At 45.2% G+C, this 12,168-nt stretch overlaps 1 protein-coding gene across 4 annotated transcripts in view; it reads right to left on the bottom strand.

Moving 5' to 3' along the window:
- The window catches only part of B3GALNT2 (beta-1,3-N-acetylgalactosaminyltransferase 2), a 61,012-nt gene that overhangs the window by 4,659 nt on the left and 44,185 nt on the right, over window positions 1-12,168 (bottom strand). For all 4 annotated transcript variants that reach the window (XM_045437299.1, XM_045437298.1, XM_045437297.1 and 1 more), the window contains 4 exons: window positions 10,322-10,400; window positions 4,454-4,637; window positions 1,142-1,267; window positions 400-559 (listed from right to left, as the gene is read on the bottom strand). In XM_045437299.1, coding sequence (XP_045293255.1) covers window positions 400-559; window positions 1,142-1,267; window positions 4,454-4,637; window positions 10,322-10,400 — 549 coding nt within the window. The remainder of the gene's footprint in view (window positions 1-399; window positions 560-1,141; window positions 1,268-4,453; window positions 4,638-10,321; window positions 10,401-12,168) is intronic.

Genomic DNA, 12,168 nt, shown 5'->3' with positions numbered 1-12,168 from the left:
CGGTCCGCCCTTCTCATGGGCCTTAAACCTCCAGCACGACCGTGTGAAGGACACTGTGGATCCGAGAGCCGGGTGGCTCGTTCATTGCCACCGTCACCGGAATCAACAGAAAGCAAACACTTGCTCTATCGTCTTCCTTCTTATGAATGTCAAGCCTTCCATTCCTCCAGGGACTATACTTAGAAAATATCGTCTGAAAACAAGCAGGCTCAAGAAAAGGTTTAGGAATAGAATTTAGAGCCAGGATCTGAAGGCGAGGGCTGCATCCCTGACCTCTGAAGGTGAATCCTACCCAGAAAGACTAACATGCTTTCCCTGGGGAACGCCGGCTCTGTGTCAGCGATGGAATCCTGGGCTGGGTGAAGCTTGTACACTCTTGGGTCAGAAATCCCGAGTCACCTGATAGGTCTTCAGTCTGCCCGCGTTGCTGGCCAGCCAGTGGACGATGTCCCTGGAGATCACGTACCCCGAGCCGCAGGCGAAGGCCGGGTAGGCGGGGCTGGGGTATTCCAGCTCCTGCCACTTGCCGGTTCGGTCCACTGCCCAGTTCAGTCTGAAACTGAGATTCAAAACAAGTTGGTCTCTTCGTATTGGTTTGACCCCTGTCCTACCACTAGGAGGCCGCACCCCTTTCTTATCACTACAGAGGGCTAAGCTGTAAAGGTGAGGAAAGAATGAGAAGTGTTTTTTTAGTCTAAGAAAAGCAATTCTCTAGCTGGCAGGTGTGGCGTATAAAAGAATGGTCTATCGGATTCTCCCAAGGTTACATTTGTGGGGTTTCTGAAAGTGCCAGACCATCTTGTGTACATATGCTAAAAACCCCTCATTAATCCATACTGTATTCTAAAGAAGCAGCAGTTTCAAGAAATGTGTCACAAATTTATTCTAACCACTTCTTTCTGGGCCACGAGGATAAAAGCCCTACCGTTTCTCCTCCTTCATTACATAGAGCCTGAGGTTTCTCATTTTGAAGAATTTCCCTCTACTTGGTGAACAACATACAGTAACCCAGGAGCCTAGGAGGGGGATTTCCCAGCTCAACCATGTTTTGCTTGTGAAAGACAGCTTATGTATTTCATTATAAATTCATTCCATTGGATCAGGTACCTGAAGGCCAAGTGGCTAACAAGCTTTAACTTACTTTCCCCACCAAAAATTGGGCCCGTCCAGATTCTTGTGGGCAATTCTATTAAACACAGCTTCTAAGTCTATGTAACAGTCGTCGTCTGTTTTTAGCAACAAATCAAAGCTGGTTGTTTCCACAGTCCTGTTGGCAAAAGGGAACACGGAAGTCAGTGCGTCCGTACAAGGAGACACAGCGACGCCAAGGCGATGACACCACTAATATTTTAATGAAAAGCTGTCCCTGAGCTGCCTGTACACTTTTTCAGCTTCTTGTTCCTTCGATGTTGAGAACATTCGCTCAGAAAGTTGCTGCCAACCGCAGTCCCTGCTGGATGTTCACTAAGTGGCATAACACAGAGAAGTACCAGGCTGACCTCAGGTGTAAAAGAGGGGCGCCTGGGTGGCTGTGTGAGGCGTGCGGCTCGATTTCAGCTCGGGTCATGATCTCATGGTTTGTGAATTTGAGCCCCATGTCGGGCTCTGTGCTGACAGTGCAGAGCCTGCTTGGGATTCTGTGTCTCCCTCTCTCTCTCTCCCCCTTCCCTGCTCACACACACACACTCTCTCAAAAATAAACAGACATAAAAAAATATAAAAGGAACAAAAGAACAAGAACACAATTTAAAAAAAACAAAAAAAGATGCCTTAAGTGAACATATGCTCAAACAACACTTTACTGGCCTTGCTCCGGCCAGGCCACCAAATCCATTCAGCATTCAAACCTTGTAATGTGTGTTTGCGACAGGGGCCCAGGATGAGGGGACAGGTGTCATATGAGGCCCCACACACAGAATGCTGTTGTACAAGATGCTCTGTTCTGTGCCACTATTTATGCTGCACTCACATTTTATGGTTTTTAAAAGATAGAGTTATGACACTGAAATATATTTCCCCTTGGAAACGATTTCCAGCTATTAAACTATTATAAATGACCTTTAGGAGGCCCAGGAGGGTGACTTCATTTACCTAGACATATGAGGGCAAGTAGAAAACTGACTTCATCTCACCCTGCCAACCCCCATGCATCTTTGATTAAAACAAAACAAAATACCCAGAGTCTTGCTAGGGAACCAAATGACAGAAATCTGAAGAAAGGAAATCTGGAGAAAGTTTCATTAAGCCCAACAATGGTGAATCTAACAACAGGTCCACACCAAATTGCTTAACCCTGTGCTTCTAAGGTTTATTTCTCATTAGCAGCACGGGCACACATGCTATTTATTTGCTAATTAGGAGGAACTTTTTTGATAAAGGACACTGCGGTCGCTGACCAAGCAACTGAACAGAGAAGGAAGAGGGCGCACAGGCGAGCAGCTGGGAGCAGGTCCCCCAGCACAACCCTGGGAGCCCACCACTGGTGGTGCAGGTGGAGACGATGGCCCAAGACAGTGGCAGCAATGACTGATGGGAGAGGCCGAGACCTCAGAGACCTGTTTGGAGCACCGGAGACAAAGCTGAAACTGGCGGTGGTATCTCAACTCAACTCAACTCCCACAACCGTCAATCAGCTCCCTATAGAAAGCCCTAGAACTCCACAATCCGGATTTCCCACTTCCTGGACCTCCACTCCTTCTCTTTGCCTCTTTATATTCTTGCCTTGGCCCCCCTACCACAGGAACCCCTACTATCGGCCTTGAGCTAAATAAAGAAGGTTCTCTTTCTCACTCTAGTTATCCAAACAAAACCCTGATATTCCAGACATGCCCCAATTTCCAACCCTTATTTATATCTGCCCTCTGCCCACAAGGTGACCCCCAAATTATATTAACTTGCCCTAGCTAGGAAACATCATCTTCCATAAACAAATCAGGCCGTCTCCCCCTCAGGACCAGGGGACTGTGTCCACAGAGTGCTTGACCACCTCCCACTCTGCCCAGGACAACAGAGGGGACAGGAACAGACTGGGGCTCACCAGGAAACAAGCTCACTGACAAAGTTGTAAAAGACAAAGATGTGAAAACACTATGGGTTTAGACAGAGACAGGTGTTAGCTCTGCACTTAGGGTGGACAGTGTTCAAGGGCTCAATGACACGTTAGGGGACCCTGGAGTAACTAGTAATATTAACTCTCTCTCTGTCTATATATATATATAAAATAGTTGTTATTGCCATTATTATTATTAAGGTAGGAATTACAACCAAGGTCTACGACATATGGAAAGGTTGAGGAAGTTATGGCAGACTCCAAGTGTGTTTGGATTTCATCTTACATAAAAGTTTTGGAATTAGGGCAAGTAGTTTTCTTTTTATTTATATATTTTTAAATGTTCGTTTATTTTTGAGAGAGAGAGAATGTGTGAGCGTGGGAGGTACCAAGGATCTGAAGCAGGCTCTGTGCTGGCAGCAGACAGCCCGATGCGGGGCTTGAACTCATAAACCGCGAGATCATGACCTGAGTGGAAGCTGGATCCTTAACCAACTGAGCCATCCAGGCGCCCCAGGGCAAGTGGTTTTTAAGTGCATGGAGAAGAGGATGGAAATATAATGTGGATGTTCAGCTGAACAGAATTCAGATCATTAACCTGGATTTGAGGAAACTATACTCGGGCTGTTTAGGTCGGTGGGTATGAACACAAGTGAAAAGGGGCCATTTTCAAACTCACAGATTTTCATCTGACGTTGGCTCGAGACCACCAAGACAGTGACTCAGAGGACCGATTTTGACTCCAAGAGCAGATGACTCAAAATGAAACCAACTTTTGCCCTGTTTTTGATAAAGATCATTCATGTCATGGATCTGCTTATGTAAATAAGAAAACAGCAGAATTTTAAAAGTTCTCGCAAAGAACCAGGATACAACAGATCACATCCCAGGTGTTCAGGGGCCTTAGGGTTGTTTAAAAAAAAAATTCAGGGGTGCCTGGTGGCTCAGTCGGTTAAGCATCCGACTCAGATCATGATCTCGCAGTTTGTGAGTTTGGGCCCCGTGTTGGGCTCTGCACTGACAGTGAGGAGCTGGCTTGAGATTCTCTTTCTCTTCCTCTCTCTCTGCCCCTCCCCAGCCCGCTCGCTCTCAAAATAAATAAATAAATTCAGGGGGAGCGTGGGTGGCTTAGTCAGTTAAGCATCTGACTTCAGCTCAGGACATGTTCTCATGTTTTGTGAGTTTGAGTCCCACATCAGTTGACTCCCACAATGTGTGCAGAGCCTGATTCAGATTCTCTCTCTCTCTCTCTCTCTCTCTCTGCTCCTACCCCACTTACGCACATGCGCTCTCTCTCAAAAATAAACAAACTTAAAAATTCAGTGGTCTAATGTTGATAAATTGTTTCTACGCCCAAAGAACAATAAAACAAATTCTACCTGCCCGACGTTTTTTACAACTTACCATCTATAGAAGTTCAGTAATTTTGCAGGAACGTTTCGGTAAGTGTCAACAACGTCCACAAAAACGATATCGTCGTAGACGCTGCTTTCCTCCCTCAGTAAGGCATCTTCCCTGTGGAGATTACTCATATGGTCAAGGAGTCTTCGAGGGCGAGAATGAAGGTTTTGTAAGAGAGCATCACCTTCTACAAAGAAAAAGCCGAGAGTTGGAGAAAAACACCACTGTAAACTTCAGCCCCAGAACGTGGAACATTATGTGCACTTGCACTCCTTCCCCAAGACACCTAACGGAGAGCAGCTGATAGGAACTCTCCTCGAGGCCCGGGATGAGCGCACGCGCTCTCCCTGGAGAGCAATGCGGCCTGTTGGGCGGAAGACGCACACACCGGAAAGGCCACTCAGACCCAGCCCTAGAGGCAGTATTTCATGTGCTCCCAAGGATGTTCCCCCAGCACTGTTGGTAACAGAAAATATGGCCCATCCGCATCACGGAGTACAGCAGTTAAAGAAATTACCCCGGTGCTCAGTCGGTTAAGCGTCCTCGATTTCAACTCAGGTTATGATCTCATGGTTGTGAGATCGAGCCCTGCATCAGGCTCTGTGCTGACCAGAGTGGACCCTTGGGATTCTGTCTCTCTCTGCCCCCCGCCCCCATCTCCCCCTTGTACTCTCTCTCAAAATAAGAAAATAAACATTAAAAAAAAAAAAAAAAAGGCAGAACAGACTGGATGGATGCTGGTCTTCAGGAATCACTAGGGTTAAAAAAAAAAAAAAAAATTACCCTGATCTTGCATGTTGAGATGAATGCCACTGAAAAATGGCGCTGAGGAAAAGGTGTATTTATTGCTAATCGATATGTACAATCTGGTGCCATAGAATCAATTTTAAAACACTCTCGTCAGGGGTGACTGGGCAGCTCAGTCAGTGAAGCGTAGGACTTTGGCTCAGGTCATGATCTCCCAGCCCGTGGGTTTGAGCCCCGCATGGGGCTCTGGGCCGACCTGACAGCTCAGAGCCTAGAGCCAACTTCAGATTCTTTGTCTCCCTCTCTCTCTGCCCCTCCCTCGCTTGTGCTCTGTTTCTTTTTCTCCCTCTCTCTCAAAAATAAACATTAACACATTTTTTTAAAAAGCAAATATGACAAAAATAAAGATTTGTTAATTCTGAGTAATAAGTACATGGATTTTTTTTTTAATTTAATGTTTATTTTTGCGAGAGAGAGACAATGCAAGTGGGGGAGGGGCAGAGAGACAGGAAGATAGAATCCGAAGCAGGCTCTAGGCTCCCAGCTGTCGGCACAGGACCCAACGTGGGGTTCGAACCCATTAACTGAGATCATGACCTGAAGCCGGATACTTAAACGACTGAGCGACCCAGGCACCCCAGTACGTGGACGTTTCTTATAGCACTCTCTATTTTTGGTGTATTTGGTGTATTTGGTGTATTTTGGTGTATTTATCTCATGATAAAAATGTGCTTAGAAGACATTTATTTACTATCGCCCAAGTTCATGAATCACTTGTCACATCTGGGCAGGGACTGTCCTCCGTTTCTGTCAATTTCAGGCAGCAATTTTTTTTACCAGGGCAGGATTTTTTCAAATGTCTTGATCAAATCAGAGAAAATTTCATGACAAACAAAGTGAGTGGCTGAGGGGTGAGGACGAGAAACAGCACAGTAATCTGGCAGTCCACCTTCTGTGCCCACATGGGGGTCTGGAGGTCGGAACCTGATTTCTGCCTCTGCCACTCCGACTGCTGGTCAAACTCCATGTTTCTGGGCCTGTAGTCTCGTTGGCAGGAGGAGGAGGTGGGCTACGTCAGTGACTGTCGGACCGCTCACTGAAATACAGATCCCCAGGCCTAAGCCTGAAGATTCAGCAGGTCTGGGGTGGGGCCCAAGACTCTATCTTTAACACGTGTCTTCCTCGAACTGACGCGGGCAGACCACACACACTTCTGCCCTTTGAGAGACACAGGCCGAAATGACCCTGTGTCCCCTCCAGCTCTTACATTCTACTGTAAAAGCTTTTAACTTTAAGACAAACATACACAATTTAACACTGGAAGGAAAGTGAAGTGTCAGAAAACTGAAGGAACAGGAGAATGGCTGTAATGATGCATGAGCAGAAATTGAATATAGGCCTTTCGGATGGACAAATCACATGTTTTGTTTTATATTGCATGCATCTGAAAAGTAACAAAGTAACAGATCTGTGTGTGCTTTAAGTCTGATGATCTATTTAAAAGAACCACAGAGTTTACAGTCTCTCAGCCTTTGGAAGCATCACATCTATCTAGGGAGTTTGTTAAGATATAGATATCTGGGGGCACCTGGGTGGCTCAGTCTGGTTGAGTGTCCGGCTTTGGCTCAGGTCATGATCTCGCGGTCTGCAGCCCATGGGTTCGGGCTCCGCGTCGGGCTCTAGGCTGACAGCTCAGAGCCTGGAGCCTGCTTCGGATTCTGTGTCTTCCTCTCTCTCTGCCCCTCCCCCACTCATGCTCTGTCTCTCTCTTTCTCAAAATAATAAGTAAACATTAGGGGGAAAAAAAAAAGACACAGACATCTGAGCTCCAGTCCTAAAGATTTCAACTCCGTGGCTTGAGGTAGGGCCCAGACAGTGATGCTAACACCCAACAAAATTTAAGAATCTGTGTGCCACGTGACTGTTCTGAATAGCACTTAGATCCTGATTTTTAAAAATTAATTTATACTCAGATTTTCAGATATACCAAGTACAGGAGAAGACAATCTATTCATTTTCATTTCTTTAGCCTAAAACTTGAGTTATTTCACTCTTTTTGAAAAAAATTTTCCCTCACCCAAACCTTATTCCTTTAGCCTCTGTGACAAAAAAAAATGATGACAAACTTTTGTCGAGAGTACAGTGGCTGCTCCTTGTAGAACAGTTTAGTGACAGAAGTCTCAGGGGCCCCTTAAACGGGTTTTTAAAGGCTCCTGGTAGTACGTACTTGAATGAACTGGTAGAAGAAAGGAAGGTGCTAGATATTCAAGTCAGATGGTGTGCGAGCCCTTTGGAAACAGCCTGAGTTCCTTATCTGAACTTTCCGCGGGGCTGGACTAGCTTCCTGGGGAGCAGACACCTCCCTGGGCAGACTGGTCTCCTGGTTTTATGTAAAATCTCTGGACTGGAATTAAGAAAGGACCTCTAAATTTTAAATTGCTATTTTTTTAATATGAAATTCATTGTCAAACAACACCCAGTGCTCATCCCAAAAGGTGCCCTCCTCAATGCCCATCACCCACCTCCCACCCCCCATCAACCCTCAGTTTGTTCTCAGTTTTTAAGAGTCTTATGGTTTGGCGCCCTCCCTCTCTCTCTCTCTCTTTTTTTTTTTCTCCTTCCCCTCCCCCATGGTCTTCTGTTAAGTTTCTCAGGATCCACAGAAGAGTGAAAACATATGGTATCTGTCTTTCTCTGCCTGACTTATCTCACTTAGTGTAACACTCTCCAGTTCCACCCACGTTGCTACAAAAGGCCAGATTTCATTCTTTCCCGTTGCCATGTAGTATTCCATTCTGTATATAAACCACAACTTCTTTATCCATTCGTCAGTTGATGGACATTTAGGCTCTTTCCATAATTTGGCAATTGTTGAAAGTGCTGCTGTAAACATTGGGGTTCAAGTGCCCCTATACATCAGCACTCCTGTATCCCTTGGGTAAATTCTTAGCAGTGCTATTCAGAGTGGCTGAAATGAACAAATCAGGAGACTATAGATGTTGGAGAGGATGGGGAGAAACAGGAACCCTCTTGCACTGTTGGTGGGAATGCAAACCAGTGCAGCCACTCTGGAAAACAGTGTGGAGGTTCCTCAAAAAATTAAAAATAGATCTACCTTAAATCGCTGTTTTTTTAATGGCAAGTTTATGGGCCAAACCTATGTACCTGTCCCAGCCTATCCTTTGGGGTGATGTAAGAATACAACTACTTCTATGAGGAAACACTATAAATAAAGATGCGTTTGGCGGAAAAATAAAAGCCACAGCCCATTTGCATCCTCAAACAGCATGCAGAGGCCTCAAACTGGGGGTCTGTCCCATCCTCAACACCGTGCTATTGAGGGGTCCCCCGCAGACTCTCCCCTCGGAATTTGGCCCCTGCTTTCCCCGGTCACTGAGAGCCTTCAGGGAAGCCAGGTCCTAATTCTTTTATAGGAACCCATGGTGTGCAGAGCTCTGGGACATCAAGGCAGAAACAGGACCGGGCACCTTTGTTCCATAAGTGATGTTCAGCACAGTGGCCAATAGCAACTGCCTCAACAATGGTTTTTCTTTCTTAAAGATCACAGACATAGAATTCTCTGGAGTTCATAGATGGATATGAAATAAGCATCATTCAAGACAAACACAGCCACTAACTCCATCATAACAAGTGCCCTTTAGAGTTTTAAGTGAATGCTTCTGACCCCAAGTCTTAAAGGAGTTCTTCTAACAAACCCATCCTTGAAATGAGATCTATTAGGCGAAGGATTTGAGAAACATGTACTCTGAAAGACAGCGTATGTTTAAATACTCACATTATGAGGAGAAAGTGTACCGTGAAGCAGGAGGGGAAGCTGAGTCCAACAGACCCCTTCCAAAAGAGGGCACCATGCCTGGGTCAGGGGAACAGAGCTTCTTCCCTTCTGACGGAGAAGCAGCACTGAGCCCACGACAGCTCTACGGCCAGGGTCTAGCAGTTCTGCAGAAGTCCCCACCTGGCTGGAGGATTAACCAAAGACAGCCACACGGGGCCAAGAAAGTCCAAGGCCACTAATTTTTCAAGATCACCTTTATGGTGAAAGACTGAATGTTTTCCCTCTAAGAGCAGGGACAAGACAAGGGTGTCTGTTCTGCCACTTCTACTCAGCACTGTTCTAGACACTCTAGCCACGACACTTAGACAAGAAAAATCAACAAAAGGCATCCAGCTTGAAAAACAAAAAAAGTAAAACTATCTCTTTGCAGAAGACATGATCTTGTATATGGAAAATCCTAAGGCATACACAAAACTAGTAACTTAATAAATGAATTCAGCAGAACTGCAACACATGAGAGGGACATATGAAAATCAACTGTATTTCTACATGTTACCAATGAACAATCTAGATGAAATGTAAAAAACAATTCCACTTATTATAGCATCAAAAAGAATATTTAAGAATAAATTTAACAAAAATAAATGCCAGACTTGTGTTCTGAAAGCCACAAAACCACTAAAAGGACTCTAGTAAGAGCTAAACAAATGGAAAGATACCATGTTCATGGATCGGAGACTGAATGTCAGGGTGGAACGCTCCCCGAAACAATCTACGTTCACTGCGACCCCTTTCAAAATCCCAGCTGGCTTGTGTGCAGAAACTGACAAGCCGATCCTAAAGTTCATATGGAAAGGCAGCGACCCAGAAGAGCCAAAACAATCTCGAAAGAGAACAAATTTGGAGGATTCACACTTCTGACATCACATCTTACTAGGCAGTCAAGACAGCACGGTACTGGTATAAGGACAGACACATGCATCAACAGATTAGAACTGAGATCCCAGAAATAAATCCTTATTTAAGGTCAGAAAGGACGGAGAGCAGGTGATGGTTGGTAGGGGCCAGGGGAGGGGAGGACGACAGTGTCTGCCAACGGGCACAGGGTTGCTTTGTGGAGTGACGGAAACGGTCTGCAGTTAGTGGAGACACCTTCAGGACTCTCATGCACTGGAAACCACTTTAAAAGTGTAAAGTGAATGTGAATTATAGATCAATAAAGCTTTTTTTTTTTTTTAATGACAAAAAAAATCAGCTTTTATGTCAAAGTATGAAGATTAGGTACATAAGAATCAGGGCCCTCTTCAGCTTTCAAGCAGCCCACTTACCCTGAATAGTGTAAATAAAACCACCTGCAACTCCCTCCACACCTTCCATGAATCCATGAGGCAAGGCGCCCTCCCCAGCCTGGAAGAAACAAGAACACAAGTGCTCAGTGTTTCAATGCTAAAAATACACTTCTCCTACTTTAAAACTGATCTGGCAAAATCGATAACTGACGCCACAGCGGCTAAATCCACCTATGACGCTGATGCGCTAGACTTACACGATCGGGACGACCTCAGTATTCTCCTCGTTTTGTCATCCAGTCGCAATACTACATCAGGGGCACATAGCAGTCCATACAGTGTTCAGACTCCAACTTACACAGGACCACATACTCTTGAACTTGCTACAGTAAGAGTATAAGAACCAATCTTCTTTTACATCCCAACCCTACCACTGGAAAAAAAATTATTACCACCTCTGATTTCTTGGAGAGGAAAACTGACGAATTCAAACGCAACCAGGCCCATTTTTAACCTCGGCTCCACCATGCAGAGAAAAGCCCCTCTAAACAGACCGTTCAGATGCAGCCCTACCAATTTCTGATGTGGTGGAAAGTGCCAACCGTCAGCGACGGTCCTTTCTGCCTCTGAGGACTGGAGGACTTTTTATTATTTTTTTTAAAAATTTTAAATTTTATTTTAATGTTTATTTATTTTTGAGAGTGAGAGAGAGACAGAACATGAGAGGAGGAAGGGCAGTCAGAGAGGGGGAGACACAGAATCCGAAGCAGGCTCCAGCCTCTGAGCTGTCGGCACAGAGCCCGGTGTGGGGCTCGATCTCATGATCCATGAGATCATGACCTGAGCTGAGGTCGATGCTTAACCGACTGAGCCACCCAGGTGCCCCTGGAGGACCCTTATTAATCAAAGGTTACCTCTCCCCACCTCACAAGTCCCCCCATGCCCCTGCCCAGGGTGCGGGGTTTCTCGCGTGCTGCACACCTGCGTGGCATAGCCCCCGCCCGGCAGTCGCCATGTTCCCACCTGGGCCAGTTCACAGCACTGCTTCCTTCTATAGGCACGGCGGCCGCCTGGCTGGTCCTCTTGCCAACGGACCTTTCAGCAGCTGTGCGCTACAGGGCAGTGTGTTAGGGCCGCAGACAGACACTGTCCTGAGCTGACTGCGGGAACTTGCCATTTAATTTACGATACGGTCTGTAGTTCCATGTGGAGGAAACCACTGAAGGTGAATGCTACAGTTTCCAGCTTTGTAGTTCTTTGAAAGCTCTCTATTATATACTCTCTAATACAGAGTAGACTCTATTTTTTCACCGCATACCCTACATTGTTTTAGTACTTTTTATGAACTTCTATCTAAAAGGTCACAGCTTGGCTTTTATTCTGGCTTTTAAAAGTTTCTGACATTGTCACTTGCTGGCAAGGGAGCAAGACTCATGGAAGCTTCGAGCTTTCTGCATCTACGATGAAAACCTTAATTTTGTACGTGGGGTTTCCTAGAACACGCTACTAAGTTACTGGACTTTTTTTAAGGTTAGCTCAGTGTTTAGGCTTTCTCTAGCTCTCTACAGCTATATGTACCCCCAACATGGATCGTATGAGTCTTTACATTTGAACCTAGTCCTCAACTCAGAAGTCATCTGTTTCCTTTTGTGTAACCAACTTAATACTACAGAATTCCAACACATTTTGGATATTTTTAAGTTTCATAAATAGAAAAGGAGGCAACACGACATATATATAAACATAGTATATATATATAAACATAGTGTATATATATATATATATATATATATATATATATATATATATAGATAAAACGTTTATTTACTCTTATTATTTTTTGAGAGAGCGCGAGCACAAGCGGGGAAGGGGCAGAGAGAGAGGGA

The sequence above is a fragment of the Leopardus geoffroyi genome, chromosome D2, assembly GCF_018350155.1.
Source record: "Leopardus geoffroyi isolate Oge1 chromosome D2, O.geoffroyi_Oge1_pat1.0, whole genome shotgun sequence".
Lineage (NCBI taxonomy): Eukaryota > Metazoa > Chordata > Mammalia > Carnivora > Felidae > Leopardus > Leopardus geoffroyi.
The sequence above is the reverse complement of the archived record's forward strand: the minus strand, read 5'-3'. Positions and strand labels throughout refer to the sequence as shown.